We start from the raw sequence: 26,784 nt of genomic DNA, 5'->3' as shown, positions 1-26,784 counted from the left end.
TAGAAGTTTTTTAAAAGATTAAAAAAATTTAAATACTATTTTTTTAATAAGTATTGATTGTATCCTTAAACAGTATGCTTAGGAAAAAACTACTGCTCGGATTTTAATAAAATGCGATACTGTGATAAGTCGTACCAAGAATCCATATGTATAACGTAAAGAAAAAAAACAACAGGAATACTTAATAAATTATTAAAACCCTTTTCCAAACTCTTACCCAAATAAACTTAAGCTCGTCGTTAAATTAAATCAAATACCAGCGCCCGTTAATTCAGAAATCAGAGTAACACACAGGCTCCATGGAGACAGTTTCAATCTACATTTATCACCATAAGAGATAATATAAGCAATGACAAAGTTATTCGAGCGGAAAGGTCAGCTCCTTCCTTAGTTTATTTATATCTAATCATTGACATTTAGTCTTACCAAACAAGAATAGTAGGCTCAATCTGAATCAACAAATATTTATATTTTAGCAATTTAATCTTTAGCCTTTTAATACAGAGGTGTGTTGAGACAACCAGATGTTATCCTTCTTATTATCATGCAATACGCAATCCTGACTACCGACTCATGGACAACACGACCCGTTCGACTCCAAATGCGAATTGGCACCTTCTCCACAACGCATGTACAAAATTGTAATTTAACTCTTCTTTTTACAAACTGAATTTTAAACGTGTGACCAAAACTGGCGATTGTATCGTTCGAGTTACTTGGACCAGTCGCTGGAGCAACTTTTCAACTTTTCAGTGTCTTTAATGATTGGTTCAAAAACGAGTTGTCCGAACTGACATATTAGGTTCATGCTGTATTTATTAATATGTTTTGAGCTCTTTATTCAAGGACATATTAAGTTATTGGTGTCGTAAATTATTTTTCAGTTTTTCATTTGTTTTGTTTAAAAATCTATGATTTTATATACAGACATACTGTTTTTTAAATTTATTTCAAACTTATGGAAGAGATCGTGAATGAAAATTCAAGAAGATATGAATACTAAATAAAACTGTGGGTAACGTAATAATTTCACAGAAATTGATAGCAATCTGGCATCAGAAAACATTAATTGAAATCATAGAAGATAAGTTCATTAGTACGATTGTTATATTTCTCAGGCTCTGAGAGACAGATGAAGTCCCTCCAGGATTTAATTAAGACCTCTTTTAATTTACGTATAACACAAAATGCGAGTGCAAGTTTAATTTTTAACACGCACAGGCGCGATGTTCGTCGCTAATGGGCAGCGCCATGTTCGAAACAAACCAATATGGAACTTGCACGGCGGGTGTCCATATATGGTAGATCCTATTCCCATTCGATGGGGGCAACAAAGCTTTGAGAATCGAGACAACTAGACTCAGTTAGTTACAACTGTTTAATTTTCAATTTGCTTTCTCGACAATCTATTTAACCGTATATACAATATGCAAGTCATAACTCTAAATCAACACGTTAAAACATTTGAAACAAATAAACATAATAATAATATTTTTATATTAAGTAATAATTATTTCATGGTGTAACAATTATTTATTACTCTGGTAATTAGCTTCTTGCACATAATAAGTATTTGTAAATAGGCATCTAATATTAAGCAAATTTCAATTAATATAAGCAAAATAAAATTACTATCCATCATATCCATATAAACTGAGGTAGGGCACAGCAGGAATTCCCTGCTCAAAATATGGAGCAGCCCGACTGGGGAAGTACCTCGACCTTACAGAAGATCACAGCTAAATAATACTGTTTTCAAACAGTATTGTGATCCTGTTGGTGAGTAAGGTGACCAGAGCTCCTGGATGGGGATGGATGGATGGATTGGGGATTGGGTCGGCAACGCGCTTGCGATTCTTCTGGTGTTGCAGGCGTCTATAAGCTACCTAGTGATATAAAAAAAAAATGTAGTAATTTAAATCTTCAAATTAATTTCTTTACAATCAGTAAGTTTGTTGTATGCCTTTTAAAATGTACGATTTAAAATATATGGTAATAAAATCGATTCTCACTGATATATGTTTAAAATGCACATAATACATAAAATTACGTTTCGACATTCAATTCAATTCTTCAGTTAATTTCAATTTCAATTCAAATTCAAATATATTAAACAGGCATTGAAATTTAATCTGTCATTAACAGTTACCTTCCCGTCAACTCGTGTTAATTATTTCCAAAACAATAATCACAACGAAATAAATTGATTAATAGGACAACTATGTGTATTAGTACTATCAACTACTATATAAATTAACAAGTATATACTCATTTATAAATGTACTTAAGTTTTTTTCTTAAGTTCTTTTTTTTTAATATCCGGTCAAAGACCGCGACCACAAATGTACGCGCGTCTTTACGGTAAAGCCATTCTAAGCTGCTTAAAGGGTTGCGAGCAGCTTTTTTACCGCTGGCTGGTTGTGAAGGCAAAAACAAATGAAAACCACTTGCATGGCTGCCACCCTCTTTAATTAGAGAAGTCGTCCAGCCGCTGCGACTGCGTTAAATAAGCTAAGTGATTTTAGATGTTTCCCAATTTTAGTTTATAAATTTTTCATTAAAACATTTTAGGAGTTTAGAAGATACTACGTATGTTACGATATAATTTGCGTTGCAAATAAGTAATATTGTTGTTGACTATGATTAGGGTAGGTATAATAAGACTGACATTTTTACCTTTGCTGTAAAGTCCCTAAATCAAAATAGAAATAAAAAAATAATAATAAATGGACAATATAAATGTAATAGTAATATTAAAATTGTATTCAATTGCAAATGAATAAACATCGAAATTAATAAAAGCAAAACATTGCTTACATTTTTTTTTTACATTTTTCATTGCAGTTGTAATATAGTCTTTATTTCTTAAAACTTTACTAAACTTTAAATTATCTGAACACTTTTAAAACTAACTATAAATCATTCAAATAGTTTCCGTAACTACAAGATAAGAAAATATATAACAACACTCAACACTTTATTAAAAAGTAATTGAATATAAAATAAATATTTTTTAGTAAAATAGCAAGATGTTTTAACGGAATGTTTTTGTCTAGTAATTTAATTTCATTTATGAATGACTTATCTTATCACATAGCAACGATAACCTAGATGTAACTTTTTCTATCACGTGTGTGTGGAGAAGAAGTTTACAAAGTATTATTTAATTATACCTTTTCAGTCTTGCATTTGAGTTAAAAAGTAAAATGTGGGAATGAAATTTGTTTTTGTTTTTTTTTTATATGTTTTAAGTTACCTTTAAAAATTAAATTCTTAAGTAAACAGAAAATATATAGGTTGCCAAAATATATAAAGTAATTAATAAAGTACAAAAGATATTTTATTTTTCAATTCATATTAAATGACACAATTATAATAATCTTTTTTATTTGTATTTTTTAATTTACAAACATTTTTAAGATTATTTTTTTATGATATATTATATCTGCAAATCACTAATGGAGGCAGGTAGATTAAAAATTATTTTCATGTATTGGGGATAAATCGTTAGATGAACTGTGGGACATTACATTTAAGATAAATTATTTTAGTAACCATAACTACATACCAGTGCTTTACATAAAACTCATTACTTTAAACATATTTATGTTTCAAATATAAATTTATTTACTTCTAAATCATCATTCATTTAAATGTGTTTTTCAAAGAGGATACAAATTATCTATTTTTAAAAAAGTCTAAAAAGTTAAAGTATTAAGTTGTGCTTATTATAAACAATAAAAATTATTTTAAAACTGATAATAATAAAAATAACTGTTAATTAAATAAAAAGGCAAGAATAATACATTTATTAGCAGAAGTTATAATAGAAGTAGTTATTTGATGAACAATCATTTTATCAGTTAACTAAAATCTCTATATGCACTGTAAATAAATGATATAGCCAAAACTTTTTGTTTATTATTTAAAAATCTATTGATTTAACTTCAACAATTAACAACAAAGATTTAGTATGTAATGTTTTGTTACCTGGTCTGGACAGAAATATCCAAATGCCACCATTCCAAAGAGTGAAAGTAGTAAACAGAACAATATCACTTTACGTAGCTTCGATCTTGGCTCCATTTTCTTTATTTCATAAGCTCCGCTTGGTAGTAGAAGGGCAAAATCACTATCTACTTGCACTGAAACACTTTTTTGCATTTCGGCCGAATGCATGTCTCATTTTTAAAAAATTATTTAAGTCGATCACTCACTATTGCGGTCTTTTGTGCATTATTATATATGTACTAGATCGTAACTTCGCATCGAACTCATTTTATTATTATCGTGTTTTTAGTATCTGATAGTGATACGAGTTCGATAACATTGTTTTGCTTATATCACACGAGCGTTGTGTCAGCGGCAATGCTAATACTAAAATGCGAGACTGAGCCATCAGACTGTGGCTCAGCGAGTATGGGTATCGAAGTGACAGGACACCAAGCGAATATAAACATACTGTAGTTTTAACATTTAAAACACATATCAACACTAAATTTATGGTTTTCCTGGCGTACTATCCATAATTTAAGACTTGAAATATAAAAGTTCATTATATTAATATCTGTATTTACCCTTATTTTGTTAATATATTGTAAATAAACATGAGATCTTGTATTGGAGTACACTGTGAAGTTGTAGGCGTATTATTTCAAGATTTTTAGCTTCTGACATACGTCAAAGTCAATGCTAAAATGTTATGGATTGACAATGTAAAAAATATTGCCATAAACAAATTCTCAAGAAACGCTTCAATATTGCATTAGTTTTTTTGAACCGTTCATTGAAAGAAATGTTAAAATTAGCGTCATGTCTTACTTAAAATTACACGATATTTCTCTTTCGCAAAAAGCTCCATAAGCTATGTTTACTTTCGCTAGATTAAATTAATAAAATATTTAAATCTCCTGTCACGTAAGAACTATTTACAAAAAAACTAAGACCCAACCATGGCTGTACTGTACACAATACAACATTGTTAAAGTGTAGTAAGTTTTAATTTTTTTCTAAGTACTATCTATACAAATATTGTATTTAGTGTAGACTGATTAGTACAAGTCATAGTTCCTGCTGTTTAGGGTTTGATACCTGGGTAAACAATGACAAATGTTAGTATAGGCTAAAACTTTGCTGTGAGCTTTGTTTTCAAACCGTTACGGTTTATGGTTTCTATCATAGATATAGTAAAAAAAGTAGATAAGGCGCGGCCTTTGTTGTTAGTGAAGCCACAAAACTCGGCTCCTTCAAGTAAATACACGCGATCACGCACACATATGCATCAAACTACGCTCATTTTCGTTAGTATGTCACGAGGCTTCATACAGTAACTTTGCTTATAAAATGCCGTCTTGTGTGATTAAATGGTGCAAAAACAATACTAAAGTAAATAAAAAATCTGAAGGAATATCGTTTCACACGTAAGTACATATAAAACTTTAAATTTATTGTTATTCCAAAATAATATTGAGGTTATTCGGAACTTATAATTTCAATGTCACGAAATGACGTACCACGAGAGTGTTGCCAGTAGTTCTTTTTTTCAATAACCCAAAATGTGGGTAAGTAAATTGTACGCAATCGGAAAAATAATTAAGTAAAAAGTAGACATAGTTATTATTTTTTTTTTCTCGTGTTATTTTATGTTACATAAATTGAAAATAAAAAAAATCAAAATATATTTATGAATTATTAACTCGTTTGTTTTATGTTTTAACTTTTTACAATTTTTGAGTAATCTAGGTACCCATATTTTACTATCAAATTTCATGGTTTTAGGTTTCCAACGAATATTTTAATAAGAGGTGAATGGGTAGCGGCTGTAAGACTGAGAAAATGACCACGATTATGCTGGCCATGCGCATAAAGTCAATTTAATACGATTAGTGATTGAAAAATATTTGAACATAAGACTACATCATATTAGTAAAATGCAAACAATGACGATGACTCCGAGTTCTAAGCGACAAAAATTTAAAAAACTTATACAACATAAAGGATTCTAGGTTTAAGAAAAATAGTTAAAAAAAACCGACTGCAAACTGAAAAGAGATAAACAGAGGGGATAGGAAGTGTCCATTCATACGATTATCTTACGAATATATTTTTTTATTATTCTACCGATTTTTTGTTTTATTTTTAGTAAATTTATTTAAAACTATAAACAGGTTTTTATTTTCACATACTCATTTTACTTATATTAAATTAATTGTTTAATAAAAATTTTAGGGACTTTTTTTAAAAGGTGTCAACACTTCACTCACTCACACATCTTTAAAAAAGTGGCTTCAGTTTTCTGTTCTAGGTGCGTTATCTACCTTTTTTTACTTGATCTATGGTTTCTATAAATTAAACTAACATTTTAATAAAATTCGTACTTACACTTGATAGAAGGGGGGGGGAGAAACAAGGACTAGCTTGGAGTAAAATATGCGAACATTGAAATAAAAATTAATTACATATATAGGCCTGTAAGTTGTCCGTTGTGATAAAATAATCCTATTTTAATAATCAAATAACAATTCGAGTCTACTCCTTTCGTCTGCTTACTAAAATTAATGCAGTTTATAAGTTTACTTAATTATAACTTCTAAATATTCAGTTAGCACTGCTCTTAATCATTTAAAATCTACAATATTTCAGGCTTTACAAAATTTATTTTTTTATAATACCTTTGAAGTTTAGCATTAATTATAAATTTCTTGTACATGGGAAAAAGGCTACGGAGAGCAGTGGGATATTACAGGCTTAATCAATCCAATCAACATTACAATAAAATTCTTACTTCACTCGAAAAGTCAAAAGTATAGATATAAAAATATGGGATAGAAATAATGCTTAACAACGTCTATGACAGTTTAATCCAGTATCAATCGAACTTTATACAAGTTCACATTATCGTTGTAGTAAACAAACATTGCAAATTTACTAAGAAATTAACATGCAATGGTATCTTTAATATAACATCAGATTGTTTCAATTATAAGACTATTAGAAAAATAAAAATCATACATCTTATTACTTGTAACAAAAAAAAAATTGAAAACAAAAAGTATATATCTTATATTTGATATAAACTAAAATATGAATATACAGTTTGATTCTAGACACAGTTGATTTGAAATAAAAAGGCACATGTAAAAAAGGTGGGGTAGTTAAAATATTGAAGCACTGCAGTGCATGCTTCCACCACCGAATCGGCACTACAATAACATAGGGATACAGGATAAAATCATAAACATTCATTGTCAATTTTCTCTCGTCACACCGTTTGCACTTAATGATAGAAATATTATTTCTTCTTTATTAAAATACATATTATTTACAAATGTTTAAAATCAACCATCAATACATTTCTACAACAATTGAAAGCAATAAAAAGTTATTTACGGTGTTATTGCAAGCACCACTGTGGCGTTGCATTACAATATTATAAAAATGTTTTTCAAAATTAGACTAAAGTAAATTGGGATATCCACTTAATGTATAAAAAAAAAACATGTACGAGAGAAATTCTGTATGATTAAAAAACTGTATATAAAATGTCCATTGTACATCCATGTGATTACATTTTATTTTCTTGTATTTATAAAAATTGTACAAGTTTTCTTCCCAATTAGTACAAACTATTTCTGGGATTATTTTCACACTGATCTTCAGGGCTTCGTTAGAACACTACACTATCAGTGTACAATGTTACTTTTTATCATTATACCCAATAAATTCACGAGTCCTTAACAAAAAGGATCAACTCCTCTCACCACAGATTTCTCTAGTTATAAAATTACTATATTTCATTAATTTAGTCCACAAATTTGAAATAAAGTCCACAATTTCACACAACATCATGTGATATGATGCACATGACAATTTATGATAATTAATTAACGTTCTGTTCACTAGTCATTATTAATTAAATGTTCTTCCAGTATAAAACATTATTTAGCACATTTTAATTTGTTGAATGTTTTTCTCTTAGCAAAGCACTGTTCAAAACAATTAATAATCTATTTTATGTAACAATAGTACAAGTTGTAATGCAACTTTGGAAAGTCACATTAAATGAAGGTTCCTCATTGCTATTATCTGCATGTCCATTGGCATACAACTCTTGTAATGCAGTACCAATTGTTTACTTGAGTACTAGGTGTCTATGGAGAGAAGCCAGTCCTCAAATAGTTCTCACACATAATCGATCAATTACGAGCCCTGCCACGTCCACGGGAACCATCACGATCCTGTAAAAGTTTGACAGAGTAATATAAAATGATTTTGGAAGGTAATATTCAAAGTTTTGAAACGAAAGGAAATCATACCTTATGATGTGATCTATTATAACCTGAGTCGCGTTCGCGATAACCATGATCTCGATTGTCACGTCCGTCTCGATCTTCCCTGTGGTCTCGAGGGTCGCGAGCGTCTCGCAAGTCACGCGGATCGCGTACATCTCGATGATCTCTTGGTTCTCGCCCATCTCGATGATCACGGTTGTCGCGACCGTCTCGTCCGTCTCGGTGTCCATCCCTATAGTCTCGGTAGTTACGGTACCCACGACCACCTTCGTGATCTTCACGGTTATTGTCCTGCGGGGGGTGGTGGGGCACTTTGCGAGAATCTTCCTCTTCTTGACGACGTTCGTAGTGAATAAAATCGTCAAAAATAGAGGTAGAATGGCAGTAACTATGCATAATACGTAATACCTGGAGACCCTTAGCGTGTGGAACTTCTTGTGTATCGCGAGAGTTTGTCACGGGTTTGTTCTCATTGTTCTCTAATTTGATATGACGCAGTTGAACATTAGGAACGTCCTTAACATATATCCACCTAACACGAAATTGTCCTTTCCACTTATCTTGCGACCAAACATTCGAGTTAGAATTATAGTCGACGGCACTAATCATACGCGCCATTCCGCAGAAATGACCACTGCCGTTAACGGAAAAGAAAAGGTACACCGCCCCGCCCTCTCTTTCGCGATCACGAAATGCTGTGTCTAAGCGCTTGTTGCCGTGTTCCGTACTACACCAAATTTCGTATTTGATGCTTCGATGTATGTCGTCTTCCGAGTACGACTTAATTACAAAGAAACGAGCAAGAGGCGCGCTTAGATCGAACTCTTTAGGATTGTATTCGTTTTTGACTCGCAATTCTTCTAAAACAGGATGAGCAGTTGGAGCCGGTGCGTTGACAACAGTCTGGGGGGGTATCGGAGGCACCGGATGCGAAGGGCGGGATTGATGCGGAGGCGCAGCGCGAGGCGTGTGGGCCCACGCAGGGGGCGCCTGGTGCTGCGGGGGCGGCCCGCGCTGCAGGGGCGTAGGGGCGGGCGGGGGCCCCGGCTGAGGCATTGGCAGTGGAGCCGGCACCTGAGGAGGTTGCAATGGAGGAGGAGGCGGAGCCGTCACCACTGGCGCGCTCTTACCCGCATCCCACGTACTTATATCCATATTATGTTTCCCTGGTATTATCGGCGGAGGAGGCATTCCCGGCCCCTTCTTCTTCAGCCCGCCGCTCTGCGAAGACGGAGCGGGCTTAGCCGGCTGACTCGCGATCGAAGCCCAAGTCATCTTTTTGGGTTGCGGTCCACTTGAAACGTCTTTGAGTTCAGGTGTACGGTCTTTGTCGTTCTTATTGTGCTCGCCCAGGGAGAGCGCCTGTACACCGGTTTCGACGGCCTTAATCCCATCGGGCACGTACAGTCCGTCATTTCTATAGTAATCGTCATACTGCTTCGCACGACCTAATTGACCCCAAGTAGAGTAATCACCATTTCCAGGGAAATAGTTAAAAGTTGATGCTGGTCCAAAAGCAGCTGTTGAAAATGGCGTTGTTGATGGTCCAAAGACACCTGAAAATACATGTTAGATATAAATACTCAATTCATAAGTCAAAATTAAGTTTGCCTATGCCTCTTTTTTTAGTCAATCAACTCAAAATTGTTTTGACTGGAATAAATACTAGCTACCATCCATGCCATACGAATCATGAGGATTGTATCCTCCAAGGAAAGTCATAGGATCCGTCCCGTTCGTTGACCATGTTCCATCTCCAACTCCAAAGGCCTGATAAGGAAGAGCAGTTGTACCATAATAACCTGGAAAAAAGAAAATGACTATTAAACATAAAATATGTGAAAAAAAAATTCTTCAGTTTGCAGTTACAAAATAAATTTCTAAATGTTATTTCCATTGCATTTAGTAAACTTGCATTTAGTCAAGTTGTTATTTTAATATTACAAACAGACACTCCAATTTTATTTATTTGTACAGATGTATAGATAGAATATAACTTTGTGTTAAAATAAAAATCGAAAATTTAAAATACTGTTCTCGAAACAAAGTTCTAATATTTGGTCAAACTTAACCTTAGTGTTTAGTATATAAACATTTTATCAATACAAATCAGAACAATTGCTATTTTGTTGTTATATATATATTTTTTTATTTATATATAAAATTATCACCGTGCCCAAAGAAAAAAAATTAATATTCAAAGTCCCTTCTCTTGAGCTTTGTGTCATCTTATATATAAAATTCTCGTGTCACATGTTACCATACTCCCCTGATACGGCTGGACCGATTTTAATGCTATTTTGTGTGCATATCAGGTAGGTCACCATTGAGAAAAGATATACATGTCCTGTCATGTACCTCTAAGAAATGTGCAAATATATGATACATAAATTTCAAGCCAATCTGCTGTAACTCAGCTCTACGAGTTACAACTCCAATTCTCAGTAGGATGCAGCTTTTTGCTATGAAAAGCATAAATAGTTTTTTTTTTTACAATTACTATTCACGATATTACTAAATCTATCTTCAGACATGCAAGTTAAAATAATAACTTTAAAAATACAATATAGCAAGCAATACTTTATAGCTAAGACATTCAAAGGCAAACAATAATGGTAAATGTATTTTAATATTAAAAATACCTAGGAAGCCATGCATTTACATTCATAAAACCATATGTTTTAATATAATAAACGTGCTTTCTCACATTGATTTATGTACATAATATAACAGGTTAAGTCAATGTCTGTATAGACCTTTGTTTTTATGTTGATCAGAGCCATACTGAATATTATTTTAAAACTAAATTACATGTATAAAATTTGATTTTATTATTATCAACAATAAAAAAATGTTTTCATTTATTCAAATCTTATCTTACTTATCAATAATATTATTATGTAAGTTCGGATGGTTGATTGGTGCTCAATCACACAATAACATTGCCAGTGAATGCCAGAGATGGTGGATGACACTTGGTATGTAGATCTCTGAAGAACCAGTAGAACTGATTCCCGAAATCTCCAAAGTGAAAATAGTTGCGCAGGTAGAACCACTAAATGTTTCTTATAAAAAATTACGATGTGTAAATAAATTATGATAAAGGATTGGAATATATTTATTTCATTGGTGGTTAAAATTTTAACATAATGAAAATTACATCACAGTAAATTACAACAACCCATCATTATAAACAATAAAAGTTATTATTGGTCATCATTTTTAAATAATAAATAAAATCATAATTATCTTATTAGTATTAAATAGTTAATTTGTCATTAAATAAACAGTAATAAAATAAATCATAATATTTTTAATAGTTTGGATTTAAGCAACATCAAACTCTGGTCTGTACAGAAAAACATAACTGTCAAAAATAGACCTATTTTTATAAATATGACATTATGAATAGCACTAACCCAATAAGTTACTATCTACCAGTCTACACTTTTGCATTACTAAAAGATTTGAAAATAAAAAATGTATGTACCTACCTGCCGCGCTGTAGGGGTCGGCTGCTGACGAGATGGGTGGTGCATAAGATGGTTGCTGTTGATGACGCCATGACACCTCCGGCAACTCGTCACCTCCACTTTCTAACTGTTGCTCTTTGGGTACATTTGTCACTGAAATTTTTATGAGGAAATTAAATTATCTATACTAATAAATAAAATTCAGATGTCCATTTATAATGACAAAAAAACTAATAAATAACAAAAATATTATTATCATTGTATTTTTCATGTGGTTTAATGTAATCTTTCTTGCTTGTAGACAGTATTTATATGTATACCTTGAGTTCATAGGCCATTATTTTTAAAAACTATTACATTTTGAGTCTTCGGCATATATCTTTTATTCATCATCTTCCTGCCCTTATCCCACTTATGTAGGGTCGGCACATGTTTTTCTCTTCCATTCCTCTCTATTATTCGTCACTTCAGTGCTTACTCCTTTCTTTCTCATATCCTCACTCACACAATCCATCCATCGCTTTTTCGGTCTGCCGATCGCTCTTCGTCCTTCGACATTCATCCCTAACATTCTTTTACCGACATAGCGGTCATCCCTCCTCATTACATCCCATACCACGCTAACCTATTGCTCCTTATTTTCTCTGTCACAGGTGCTACTTTATATCTTTTATTATAAGAAAAAAACTTTTACATAAAAAAAAAAACATCACTATAAATTTATATTATGATATGCTAGAAGTATTTTATAGATTCACTTGTGCATACAATTATGGATATTTACAGGTCTGTTACTGTTATAAAAAGACTGTTATATCTAAATACAAGAAATAAATAAAATGTAAAGAAAATCATGCAGAAAATTAGAATATTTCAGAAAATTTTATGATCATTTAAACTGCATATATTTGACAGTAGGTAAGACAGGGCAATGTCTGTTAAACTATCTAGTCATTAGTATAATACTAACTACTTTGTAATAATTATTTTACTTGAAGTCATCAAAGTATAGTTTATAAACTAGGGTTATACACAAAAGTAATGTAGACATGTAACAATAATAAATGTAAATAATAAAGTGACAGTGCTTAATGAATTATGAGTAGTTCTACTAATCATCTGTATCTATGTAAAACTTGTGATTCATTAAAATACTCTATAATAAACATTTGTCATTAATCTAACAACAAAATTTCGTAACAGAAAAATTGCTCTGGATTTTTAAACACTACCTGTGCCCCACAATGTCACACGTTAATTTGAGAAAACAAGTTACTAAAATTTTAAATACTCTAAACCCTTACTCGATAAATGGACTATCCAACACAAAAAACATTTTTTTAACTCAAACTTGTTCCTGAGATTAGCAGCGCATTTAAACAAACACTTCAGCTTTATAATATTTGTATAGATATGCATATTGAAAAATAGGATTTATATTCATTCTAAATATATGGAGAAAAACCATTAAGATTTGCTACATTTTCCTTTGAACATTACACAAACAAAATGTACAGTATACAATCTATTTCTAGAATAGAAATGAATGTTTTTGTACCGGTATATTAATTATTTAAAGAAAAATAAGAATAGTATATTCATTACTTGTGCAAAAAATATTTTAATTGTGTTATATTTAATTTAATAAAATACTAATTTGAATAATCGTTAATACGTTATAAAATGTTATCAACAAAATAAAAATAAATACTCAATAACATTATGTAATCAAATAAAATGTAAATAACTAAACATACAAAGAAATTCAAAAAAATAATTAAATAGACTGTTTGTTTACACAATACAATACAATAATTACGAATAATTTCGTAGGTGTAAGCTACTTAGAAATGTCTGACTATACTGTTTAGTGATAAATCTACAGAAAGTAACAGTGTAATACAGTCGTCAAAAAAGCGATTAATTTCACGAAACAAACATTGAAAGTGAATTTCAGATGACGCTAACGAAGTAATCATGTTCGCACACCGGACGCTAGCCGACCGGTACCTACGAGGTTCTTCCCAATGAGAAAACACCTGCAACGTCATTAATTGCACATCTTTACCTTGGTTCCCTTGCCCTTTCATCCGCTACACGCCCGCCAAACATGAAACAAGAAATAATAAGCGTAAGTATTTCCAGATAAGTATCCATAATCACACGTAAATAAAGCATAAATAAGCGATAATGCGAAATACCTGATCTGACACGCCTGCTGACATTGGCCGCGATTTTAACGTATTGAACACTTATCAAAAGTCTTTACTCACGACAATAACAATATTAATCACATGAGTTACACTACACAATGTCCAACGTGTCCTAAAAACACTTAAAAATAATAAAAAGTCAATATTGTACAAAGAAATAATGAATGTCCGAAAGGAATAGGAACGAATATGGACGTAGCAATGGCGACTACTTATGTGTTGCCATTTTATTTAAAAAAAAGAATGACAGCTAATTTTAAATATGGCAAAGCTATTATTATTGGAACTTGGAAGGAATTTGGAGGACTGGATGTAAACCAGAGATTCCAAATCATTTTTCAAAATGATGATAGCTGAATTTCTTTACTTCTCTAGTTTCTAACCGACTTCCAGAAAAAGAGGAGGACTCCAAAACTGACTGGGTGGACCGATTTCAAAATTTTTTGTTTTAATCAAATTAAGGTGGTGTGTGTCATGTGGTCCCATTTAAATTCAATTGAAATCTAACAATTACTTTTCAAGTTACATGTAATAACGCATATTTTTTCGTCGACCTACGATATATTATACCGCTTAAGGGGCACAGCACACCTAGTGTGAAATTTTTAAAAGATCGAATCTTGTTTTTTTTTTTTCAGATTTCGATAGATTATAACTTTAAAAATAATATACTAAAATTTTAAATCGATATCTCAAAAAGTTTTTGAGTTACAGCCATTTAAAGTTGTTGTTGACCCATCTCATGGATATTGTATTTTACAGTTTGTCTCAGTTTTTAGTGCAATTAGCAATTTAGTGGTAAAAACAAAACTTGTCAAAAAGAAATTACTGATTTTTTTAAATCCGTTTATAACAGTGAAAACGATCATTTTATTTTTAAACGCGTTTTCCTTGAAACAGCATTTTTCGAATTTGCTGCAGTGACTACTCGGAGACAAAAATGATCCGATCACTAGTAATTTTTTTTACATATTCTGAATATAGTTGACCTGGTATAATACTACTACTAGTTTTTTGATCTGATCAAAAATCGAATTTTGGCAGGCCCAAAACGACCAAAATTTGGGTGAAATTCAACTTTAAAAAAAAGCCGCCATTTTGTCAATTTTTGATATTATATTTTTTTTCGACCGTATCGTTGTACGGACAATATGTTTTATTTTAAAGAGATTTTTTTTTGAGAAGGCCGAAATCGCTGCAGCATTCTAGGCCCTTTTTTAGCGCCACCGGAGGTCGCGTGTAACTCAAAAAATAAGTAATTTTTTACAGCTAAAGTTTTTTTTTTTTTTTTTGTTTAAATTGCCAATAATCGCCTTTTGTACGCTGTCACACTAGGTAAGCCTCTACCTTTTACTGTGTATACCGATTTTGATAATTCTTGTTTTAATCGAAAGCTGATGCGTCTTGTACTCCCATTTAAATTTGATCGAGATATAGGTAGTGAATATTCATTTGTAATCTTTGAAGACGCGTGCGAGACAGCGCGTCCTTACCGCGCCATCTATCGGCATTCAGTAATACTACTTAATTCGAACTATAGGTCTACTATACGAAGTGAGCTGTTTGATCCACGAGAGGGCAGTAGCAGTTTATTTTTGGAAGCTGATACTTGTCTTGTGGTCTCATTTAATTTTAAACGAGATCTGATGACTACTTTTTGAGTAATTTTTGATAACGCGGATTTCTTGACTATTTGCCGTCTACTTATGTTGTATTTACTTGTCGATGTAATTGAAGGCGGTTTTTTTTTCGTTTGTGAGCAAACACAATTATTCTCTTTTACTTCAAACCGAGATTTTGAGCGTATGATATTAACCTGTTAAGTTATAAAATACCACTAACGCAATGACATCCATTCATGTATCGGAAATTTTTTCTGAAATTTGTTATTTTTATTATGATTATCTAATCTAATTCTAATAAATATAATAAAAGCGAAAGGTCACTCACTCATCACGAAATCTCCGAACTATAACACCTAGAAACATGAAATTTAGTAGGTAGGATTCTTATAGGACGTAGACATCCGCTAAGAACGGATTTTATGAAACTCGACCCCTAAGGGGGTAAAACGGGGGTTGGAAGTTTGTATGAAAGTCCTATGTTTTTGAAGTAATAGAGTTGAAATTTAAAATGTATACTCTATAGATGGTGAGAACGTGTACAAATAATTTATCTTTAGAAATCAACTCCCTTTTGGGGTTAAAACGGGGGATGGTAGGTTGACTCACTCATCACGAAATCTCCGAAACTATAACACCTACAAACAATTCTTATAGGGCGAAGACATCTGCTAAGAACGAATTTTACGAAACCCGACCCCTAAAGGAGTAAAACGGGGGTTGGAAGTTTGTATGAAAGTCCTGTTTTTTAAAGTAAGAGACTTGAAATTTAAAATTTATGCTCTACAGGTGGTGACGAGGTGTCCAAAGAATACATGGTAATCTATATATATATCTCGAGCACGAGCACTCAAAAACCGCTGGATGGTCCATCCATCTAGGATAGATAAAGATGAAATTTGGCAGGGAGGTAGATTATAGTTAGTAGACGTCCGCTAAGAACAGATTTTGCGATATTCCACCGCTAAGGGGGTGTAATTGGGGTTTAAAGTTTGTATGAAACATATACAGCACCTATAATATCGCCTGATAGGTTATTTATACTGCAGCCTGAAAATAAAACTAAAAATGTAGTGTATAGAGAGGTTTTATAAAAATAACTATTAAATTATACTAAATTGTGCCTTTTAATAAGTTACTCAGTGTGATAAGCATTTCAAGTGACTGAAATAGAAAAATAATTTGGGTTAAACAGTTAGTAGGTATATTATAAAACAAAGTCCCCAAAAGGGTATGTGATCGATTCCCTCAAAATCCATTGAACGGATTTTCATGCGGTTTCACCAATGGAGAGAGGGCTTCAAGAAGAAGGTTTATGGAATGGCTAAGCCGATTTTGATGAGAGTTTCACTGGAAGTTTGCTGGGAAAAGTTTGTTACACACTGATTACAACGCAGGCGAAGCCGCGGGCACAGCTAGTAATAATATATAATTATAGAAAAAAATATTTTTGTAAAAAAGATAATCTCGAAAACGACCTCAAAAAGCCGCCAACGCCGTCTTAAAATCTTTACTAAAACAATTTTTCTAAACAATAGTATTTTCTTTTTACTTTAATCACCATCATACCTACCAATAAAAATTTTAAAAGAATCTTATTTACTTATCATCATAGCATAATACCTGAAATAATATATAATTGTGTTTGCTCGCAAACGAAAAAAAAACCGACTTCAATTACATCGACGAGTAATACAACGTAGATCGACGAAAAAATAGTCAAGTAACTGCGCGTTATCAAAGATTACTCAAAAAGTAGTTATCAGATCTCAATAAAATTCATATGTGGCCACATGACAAACATCCGCTTTCGATAAAATTAAAAATTATCAAAATCGGTACACCCAGTAAAAAGTTATTGCGGATTTTCGAGAGTTTCCCTCGATTCCTCTGAGATCCCATCATCAGATCCTGGTTTCCTTATCATGGTACCAAACTAGAGATATCCCCTTTTTAACAAAAAAAGAATTATCAAAATCGGTATATCAAGTAGAAAGTTATGCGGTATAATACAACGTAGGTCGACGAAAAAAGCGTCAAGTAAAAACGCATTATCAGATATAACTCGAAAACTAGTTGTTAGATCTCAAATAAATTTAAATGGGATCAATTGGCACACACCACCTTTCGATAAAAAAAAAAATGTCGAAATCGGTCCACCCGGTCAAAAGTTCTGATGTAACATACATAAAAAAAAATACAGTCTAATTGAGAACCTCCTCCTTTTTTGGAAGTCGGTTAAAAAAAAACAAAGAAACCCCAATTTAATAATAATAATAAATAACCGTTATGATACCCATAAATATACAGTAATTCTACAATTTTCATACTTTATTTATTATAATAGGTAATTCATTCCTGATTTAATAAAAAAATAGGTAATAGCATTACTTTTTACAAAAGAAAGAAGATATTGTTTTAGTTCCACTAGCAGCTTTTTGTCTCGCTTTTTCTTTTGCTGTTAATGTTTTAGGCTTCTTTGTTTCCGGTGCTTGATTGTTAACAGGAACTTTGATATCTTCAGAATCGCCATTGTTTTCATGTTTAATCCTTTTATTTGTCTCACTACTTTCGACCTCGGATTTCCTTTTATTACCAACATATTCTATTAGTTCTGTTTTGAAATCAAACCGCTTTTCTAATTTCTCTATGACATCATCTTGAAGATACTCAGATATAATTCCACTGGCGTATTTAAGATAAAATTCTATAAAAAAGAAATTAATTAGAATACTTATTGAATTTTAATTATTGTTATTATAATAAACAGTCAAATATTTCTTTTCATTGAATACTTTAAAAAATAAATAATTTAATACACAAAATATGATAAATATCATTATGACCGTTACAAATATTTATTAATGTAAAGGATATCCACTGTTCCTACACATATACAAAATAGTTGTGTCATCTTTAATTCTTCATAATATTACTTTTAGCTGTGTCAATTAGATAAAAATTATTTTACACACAAACCAGACCACATTCATAGATCAAGTAAAAAAAGGTAGATAATGCACGGCCTTTGTTGTTAGTGAAGCCACAAAACTCGGCTCCTTCAAGTAAACACACGCGCTCACGCACACATATGCATCAAACTACGCTCATTTTCGTTAGTATCTCACGGGGCCTCGTACAGTAACTTTGCCTACAAAATGCCGTTCTTATGTAATTAAATGGTGCAAAAACAATACCAAAGTGAATAAAAAGTCTGAAGAAATATCGTTTCATACGTAAGTACACACAAAACTTTATATTTCTTGTTATTCCAAAATAATATTGAGGTTATTCGGAACTTTTAATTTCGATGTCCCGAAATGACGTACCGAGGGAATGTTACCAGTAATTTTTATTTTCATTAGCCCAAAATGCGGGTAAGTAAATTGTAGGCAATCATAGAAAAATAATTAAGTAGAAAGTGGACAACATTTTTTTTTATCATGTGATTTTTATGTTTTTCCTAAATTGAAGTAAAGTTAAATATGAATTTTTTAACTCCTTTGTTTCAGTTTAAATTTGTGAATTAACTACTCATATTTTACTACTAAATATCATGGTTTTAGGTTTCCAACGAATATTTTAATAGGAGATGAATGGGTAGCTGCTTTACGACTGAGCCGAAATGAACTACAACAACAGCCACCCTCATCTAGTTGGTTTGTTCAAACCATTTTGATAAAGCTGACATGTACGGTACAAAACGTGGACTTCGCAGAGTACCATCAAGTACATACTGCTACTTACTACTACGTATTTTAATGTTATATTTTTTGTTCTAGGACCTACCGGATGAGTCTAAATCAGTCGTTAACCAAGATTCAATCTTTGATACACCTAGAAAACATAAACTAAGAGAAAAGTTAAAAAAAAAACAGGAACTTAATTTAAAAAAAAATGTAAAAATAAAATCAATTTATTACAGCAAAGAGTTAGACGTCTTTAAAGCAGGAACTTGCCCCTCAGAGGAATCATCAATTACTTAAAAACGCAAGTTTTCATTGACACAGATTTATATAATTAAATAAATCAAAACACGGCTACAATAGATTTATGTAACAATTTGAATCGAAAAAAGGAGTAAATATATTTAAAACTATAAACAGGTTTTTATTTCCACATACCCATTGTACCTATATTAAATTAATTGTTTAATAAAAATTTTAGGGACTTTTTTTAAAAAGTGTCAACACTTCACTCACTCACACATCTTTAAAAAAGTGGCTTCACTTTTCTGTTCTAGGTGCGTTATCTATTTTTTTTTTACTTTATCTATGACCACATTAGACAAAAAAGTTTAGAAAAGAAGGTTCAGTCAAGATTGTTCAGTTCAATGCAATTTCTTCGAGTGTTAAACAGTGTGCAACAATGTTCTGCAGTGTCGCTAACTATATAATTGTCGAACACTGTGTTACACAGTGTTGCTTTATGTGTAATTGGGAAAGCAATCAATAATATTATTTCTTAGATGTCATATTTTCCTACCTTCATCAATAGTGTCGTTGTTAACACTACTTGACACAAATGTTGCAGATACAGCACCAGCTGTGACATGTATGTTTTTTTTCTTTAAAAAATCTGCTAGTTTATGGACTTTACTTTCTAACCAGTTTAAAGTCTTTTCTTCATTATATTTATAGGCTTTAATGTCAGCTGGACCCTATAACAGGAATGGTGAAAATTTTATGAATTTAATTACTGTAAATATTACATTTTACATTTTTCTTATTCATAACTGAAAAAGACAATAAGTTCCTTCATATGTCTAAAAACTATCAACTACGAACATACATCATTCAAACAGCTTTCACAATTAAAAATTGCAAGTAAGAAAAAGGAAGCAGAAGCAACTGGATGTTTTACCTTGTTAAGTAACAAAACATAATACAGTTCTAAAATTAATTCATCACAAAAATTATAGTGGTTCAAAAACAAAGGATCTTTGTTTTAATTGAATCTATATAAAAATATATCTTAAGTGTATATTTTACCTTTAAATCAGCAATCCTATCTAGGTTTACAACAAAGTCAAGAATTTTATCAAAGCCCTTCTCAGACAGTAAATCTTCTAATGGAATTGCTCTATTGCTGCATTGTTCCCGTAATCTAGGTAACACTGTAAGTGAATGAGATTTATAATTACATAGTCTGTTATTGATTATCAAGCTAATTTTTAAGCTTTCAGGGTACTCATAGTTTTTTATTTTTAAGTTTCAGGGGAGTTTACTTTTATTTTTAAGTTTCAAGGGACTCATACCCCTATTCATGATCATATTCTAAGTCACCTGTGACCATGGTGTTTGCATTGTCATAGAAATATTGGGAGATTCAAAATTACAATTGCAGTAAGTTCCATGTAGTGTCAATTGGTTAACTTTATAGGTTGATTTGTCTTACCTAAAAATAATGGATCTATCGGAGTGGTCATCAACAAGCTCCCATCAGATTTGACAGTATCTTCTATAAACCAAGATCGATAAGGTTCTTTGAATGTTACAATTTCATAAATCTTGTGGTCAGAGTCATTTAAACAATACTTTGCAGGACCACCATGGGCAGGATGAGGCAGAGTTATTATACTAAAACTGGTGTTATTGAGTAATGATTCTGTAATATACATAAAAAATATTATTTACTAATGCCAAAAGAATGATTTTCACATTATAACTTATTAATGGTTTAACCCTTTGCTAAAAGAATCCATGAGTTTTCCACTCGTTTTTTAATAACTTGTGATTCTTTTGTATCAGCAGGTGATAATTTCTTTTTAGATCTAGTAGACATTTTAGTTTAGTAATATGTAAGATATGCCTATTTTCCCGCCGCACGTATATTTGACATTTGCAAGTTTACGAAACTCAATGGGCGCGATCCACCTACGGCCCACAACGTTATCGACCACGACCGCCGAAATTGCCGTTCCACGGTTCCATTAAGGTACAAAACACCACAGGTGTTGTACTAGTAGGCGAGTTTTATGTGGAACGCATATTTGGGCGCAATCAGGTGTCAGCAGGTCAGCTATGTGTTCGCAATGTGGTGGCATGGTGAAAAAGTGCAGCTGTGGGGGTTGTGAGTGAATACATTGCATGGATTGAAGTAAAATATATAACATGGGTTCCTGGATATATCATTGCGTTTCTTCTTCTTCTTTTTTAAAGACTATGGCTCCATCAGCTTTTCGCCGATGATTTTGCCAATGACAAGTACCTACTGAAAGTGTATAAGTCCGGAAACGGTCCGTTTTTGACAGTACAATAGTGGGATAAGCCGCTTAAACTGCAGTTAGTTGAAAATATTTGACATGACTATTTAACTTTGATTTATTGGTAAATTATAATTTTATATCATTGATTCTAATAAACTTAGCTAAGACAACACAAAAAGAAGATGGCACTAAAGTTAGAAGAAAACAAACATTGACCGGCCGCGGAATGTTTTTGGGAAGCATATCATATAGTGATACAGTTAATTTCAGACAATTAAAAAATAAATGATCGAGAGATCCTTCCTCCAAGCCACATTCACATAAGGAACTATCACGAATGCGTAACTTAGCTAAGAACACAGGTGTGCAGGAGAAACCCAATCGTATACGGATAATTATCGACGTAGTTATTTTACCTAGGTCGGAGTATTTAAAAAACCATGGCTTGACAGGGATACACGGCTGGATATTACCATAATATTTACCTGTAACTAGTCTTGAAGATTGCCATAATCTATCCCAAGATTTATCCAGGCATTGTTTAGCCAAACTTCTAAAGTCTCGGGTAAAGCATTTATTATATTTATCGCAGCCTAGGTGAATGGCGTCTTTTGCACATATGTCTGCCATCTCATTACCTGTTATACCGCTGTGACTCGGTATCCAAGCAAGCGCTACTTCAATATTCGACTGATGACATTTGAACAGTGTTTCTTTTATCTTTAGAGTAATGGGAAGATTATTTTTAGCATGAAATGGACTTTTCAATAAATCCTGGAGGCAGCTTCGGGAGTCAGTGAATACTACAGATTTATTAAGACCATGGGATTCAATATACAAGACAGCTTCCAAAATGGCAATACATTCACCTGAGAAAGTTGAGGAGAGAGGAGGCAGTTTGTAATTCAAGATAATATTGTATTTAGGAATCCAGACAGCAGAACCAACGTTTAACTCGGGGTTAATTTTAGATGAGTCAGTGAAGAAATGTAACCATTCTGACCAGTCCGAATCGATTATTCTATTAAACTCAAGTGCGGCGCCAGGTGATTCTTTAGTAATTCCTAGGTTCAGGATAATTCTAGGATGATATATCAAGGAATCGTAGCTATACGTGAATAGTGGATTTTTGTCAAACTGATATATACCATTGATGTTGATTTTAAGAAAAGATTTAGTAAGGGGGGGTTTATCTTTATAGGTCCAAAAATTTGAATTATTAATAAGCTGATTGAGATCATGGAGTTTATTAATTAAAGGGTGAGAAAAGTTTTGTACGGCATTAATAAGGAACCTGTCACATAAGAACTGTCTGCGGAGATGTAAAGGAGGATCAACCAATTCCACTTGAAGGGCATTAGTAGGAGACATTTTCATTGCTCCAGCTATAATTCGTAGGCATTTCGCTTGTAATCTAGTCCAATATGAGAGAGCAACCTTATTACATGGTTCCAAAATGAAACTTGCATAGTCAAAATGGCTACGTATAATCGCATTGTACAACAACTTCTGCGAATAAGGGTGCGATCCCCATCTAACGCCCGAGAGAGATCTTAGAATATTAATATTTTTTTCACATTTGTTAGAAATATAATTTAGATGTTGAACGCCCGACATTTTGGAGTCCAGTATGACTCCCAAAAATTTTACGTGATTCTGAATGGCAATAGGTTGACTATTGATGTGAAGAGACACGCTATCTGGGACAGAGCGTTTTCGAGTGAAAACGATGCCAGAGCATTTTGGGACAGACAAGGTAAGACCATGATCATTTAACCAATTATTTAAGTAGTACAGGGCAGAATTAAGTCTAGAAGTGGCCTCGGAAAAAGTTGAAGAACAAGAATAAAGAGCAATGTCATCAGCATATTGTAGAATATTGCAAAAACAGAGGACCGATTTGTCAAGGTCGTAAGTATACAAATTGTACAAAAGAGAGTTCAGAACGGAGCCCTGAGGAAGCCCTTTCCAGACTATTCTTTTTGGAAGTAATAAACCTTGGACGCGAACCGTGATGTATCGGGCAGAGTAAAGATTAAAAACAATATTGATCATTTTCATCGGCAAGTTTAAGTTAAACATTTTCTGACGGAGAATATGGAGCTCAACGTTATCGTATGCAGATGAGATATCAAGGAAGGCGCCAATAACATGTTTCCCAGAACTAAGGGCACGCCAAACATCGGTGGTAAAGATGCTGAGGCTATCTAAAGAGCCCATACCCTTCCTAAAGCCAAATTGGTATTTAGACAATAGGCCTCGACTCTCTATAAGCCACTCTAATCCATTTTTAATAAGGTGTTCCATAATTTTAGTCATAACAGATGAAAGAGCAATTGGTCTATATGAAGAAGGATTCCTGGGGTCTTTATTAGGTTTTAGGATAGGAATGATAATATGAGTTTTCCACGACTCAGGGACAATTCCGGAGCTATAGATTAAATTAAAGATATCAAGCAGATATAGTTTAACAGAAGTGGGGGATTTCATAATAAAGGAGTATGGGATACCATCGATCCCAGGCGAAGAATCCTTAAGTCCATCAAGGGCAGAAAGTAGTTCATTTAAAGAGAAGGAATCGTTGAATCTTTCGGAAGCCATGCAAGAGGGAGGACATAAAAAAATGTTTTCAGAAGGAACATAGGGAGGAGCTAGATTATTAACAAAGTTAGGCAACCAGTAAGAGGAATCGTTAGAAGAGACGATACGATCATCCTGAAAAATTTGTCTGAAAGATTTTATTTTTCTCCACACAAGCGAGGCAGGAGCTCGCGGTGACAAAGACTCGCAGAAGTTACGCCACCCACTAGACTTTTTCTTTGAGAGTAAGCGCTTAGTCTTAGCAGTTGTTTTCTGTAAATTTAGGTAATTAATCATCGATAAATCAGAAAGATAGGTAACCTCAGCAGCCTTGCGTTTCCGAATACTATCTTTTTTTTTTTTTTTTTTTTTATGACAAATAGGCAGGCATTTGACCACAATCTCACCTGATGTTAAGTGACGATGCGGTCGAAGGTGGAGCATGCCTGCCTAATAACAGCCTATTCACTCTGGCCTTGAAGGCACCCAGATTGTATCGTTCGGGAAACACAGACGCGGGCAACGAGTTCCATTCCTTAGCTGTGCGCATCAGAAAAGTAGAGCCAAAGCGTTTTGTGCGCGTAGGTGGCATATCGACGACATAAGGATGGAACGATCGACCGCGCCTAGTGTCCCGATGGCGGAAGGTTGTTGGGGGAATTAGATCGTGTAATTCCTTCGCACACTCACCGAAATATATTTTGTAGAACACCGACAGACGAGCTACCCTACGCCGATGATCGAGACTCTGCAACTTGGTGTCTGTCAGAGTAGGGTCACCTATGAGTCTCTTAGCTCGTTTTTCCACCGAGTCCAAAGTTGCCAGTTGGTATTTGGCGGATCCATCCCAAAGATGGCAGCAATACTCCATACAAGACCGAACTTGTGCTTGGTATAGTTGAAGCAGCTGTTCTGGAGTGAAGTATCGCCTGACCTTAGAGAGAATACCTAGTTTTTTTGCTGCAGTTTTTGCTTTGGACTCGATGTGTTGCCCAAAGTTCAGATTGGACGATAGCTCTACACCGAGGAGCTGTAGGGAGTCGGTAATTTCCACAGAAACGTCCCGGAAAGTCGGAGCCAGGTGTAAAGGGCTCCGTTTAGAGGAGAACACACACGCCTGTGTTTTTGTAGCGTTGAACGTGACCAGATTGGCATCGCCCCATTCGGAGACTGCCTGGAGGGCGACGTTCAAGCGGCTGACCATATCCTCTCGACAAGACTGGATAACATCCTTACTAGCCCTTGCACTCGAAAAGTATCTGTCCGTCACTGTGCAGTCGTCAGCGTACCCAAAGGTACCGGGGACGAGCAGATCGTTAATATGCAGCAGGAAGAGGGTAGCGGACAAGACTGATCCCTGAGGAACACCAGCGTCGATAGCCTTTTGGTCCGACGAGTACCCGTCAAGGACAACTTGTATTGAACGTTCGCTCAGGAAGTCAGAAATCCAAGTGCAAAGGCCAGGTGGAATACCATATGAAGGAAGCTTGCTTATAAGGCTCGCGTGCCAAACCCTGTCAAAGGCCTTCGAGATATCGAGAGACACGGCAAGTGCTTCGCCGTGTTTGTCAATGGCCTCACTCCAAATATGTGTGGCATACACTAGAAGGTCCCCAGTCGAACAGTGCTGGCGGAAACCGTACTGCCGGTCGCTGAGGAGATCGTTACCTTCCAAGTGGGCCAAGAGTTTGTTGTTTAGTTCACGTTCCATAGTCTTACAGAGAATGGATGTGACCGAGATGGGACGGTAATTGACAGGGTCTGCACGACTACCTTTTTTGGGCACAGGCTGCACGTTGGCAAGCTTCCAAGACTTCGGCACTTTGCCAGTCTTAAGTGACAGGCGGTACAGGCGTGTCAGAGGTGGAGACAACTCAGGGGCACAGGTACGCAGGACTATCGCTGGTATACCATCCGGTCCGCTGGCCTTGTTTACGTCTAGAGTTTGCAGGATTTTAAGGATCTCTTTTTGGCGTATGCGTACTTCTGCCATAATGCAGTCAGCACGAGTTGAGATTGGTGGTGCTTTTCCTGCAACAACCAGACGCGAGTTCTCAGCAAAAAGAGATGCAAACAAATCCGCTTTCTCTTTTGCAGAATGGGCCAGTGATCCATCAGTCCTCAGCAATGGTGGAAGTGACGGCCAACAAAAGTTAGATTCAACGGCTTTTGCCAGGGACCAAAACGCTTTGCTCCCAGAAGGGTAAGAAGCTAGTTTGGCCCCAATGCGGCTGATATGGTTGAATCTAGTCCTGCGTAACGTCCTTTTACATGCCTTGGCGGCTTGGTTAAAAGCTTTCTTCAAATTCCGAGAATTTGGAGACTTGCGCGCTCGAGCTTCAGCCCATGCAGTGTATGCCGACCGCTTTTTGGCTTCTGCACGATAGCATTCCGCAT

General features: G+C 33.9%; 2 protein-coding genes across 2 annotated transcripts; both read right to left on the bottom strand.

Annotated features, from left to right (window-relative positions):
• Positions 1–6,842: 6,842 nt before the first annotated feature.
• LOC123663696 (YTH domain-containing family protein 3) lies at positions 6,843–14,260 on the bottom strand. The gene is made up of 6 exons (XM_045598366.1): positions 13,966–14,260; positions 13,833–13,857; positions 11,786–11,917; positions 9,962–10,093; positions 8,316–9,847; positions 6,843–8,237 (listed from the first exon to the last, which is right to left on the bottom strand). The coding sequence occupies exons 1-6, from the start codon at positions 13,987–13,989 to the stop codon at positions 8,196–8,198; spliced, it is 1,887 nt and encodes a 628-aa protein (XP_045454322.1). The 5' UTR covers positions 13,990–14,260; the 3' UTR covers positions 6,843–8,195.
• A 3,652-nt stretch (positions 14,261–17,912) lies between these two features.
• LOC123660120 (ribonuclease H2 subunit B) lies at positions 17,913–21,568 on the bottom strand. Its single transcript, XM_045595226.1, has 5 exons — positions 21,284–21,568; positions 20,997–21,206; positions 20,591–20,715; positions 20,085–20,259; positions 17,913–18,306 (listed from the first exon to the last, which is right to left on the bottom strand). Exons 1-5 carry the CDS (start codon positions 21,381–21,383, stop codon positions 17,987–17,989), a joined length of 930 nt encoding a protein of 309 aa, XP_045451182.1. The 5' UTR covers positions 21,384–21,568; the 3' UTR covers positions 17,913–17,986.
• Positions 21,569–26,784: the final 5,216 nt, after the last annotated feature.

This window comes from Melitaea cinxia, chromosome 2 (genome assembly GCF_905220565.1).
Source record: "Melitaea cinxia chromosome 2, ilMelCinx1.1, whole genome shotgun sequence".
Taxonomy (NCBI): Eukaryota; Metazoa; Arthropoda; class Insecta; order Lepidoptera; family Nymphalidae; genus Melitaea; species Melitaea cinxia.
The sequence above is the reverse complement of the archived record's forward strand: the minus strand, read 5'-3'. Positions and strand labels throughout refer to the sequence as shown.

Coding starts and splice junctions, on each gene's coding strand:
- LOC123663696 (XM_045598366.1), bottom strand. CDS start 13,989: ATGTCAGCAGGCGTGTCAGATCAG. Junction 11,918..13,832: donor GAAAGGGCAAGGGAACCAAG/GTAAAGATGTGC, acceptor TAAAAATTTCAG/TGACAAATGTACCCAAAGAG. Junction 8,238..8,315: donor ATAATAGATCACATCATAAG/GTATGATTTCCT, acceptor AAACTTTTACAG/GATCGTGATGGTTCCCGTGG.
- LOC123660120 (XM_045595226.1), bottom strand. CDS start 21,383: ATGTCTACTAGATCTAAAAAGAAATTATCACCTGCTGATACAAAAGAA. Junction 20,716..20,996: donor GATAGATCCATTATTTTTAG/GTAAGACAAATC, acceptor ATTCACTTACAG/TGTTACCTAGATTACGGGAA. Junction 20,260..20,590: donor ATAGGATTGCTGATTTAAAG/GTAAAATATACA, acceptor TTCCTGTTATAG/GGTCCAGCTGACATTAAAGC.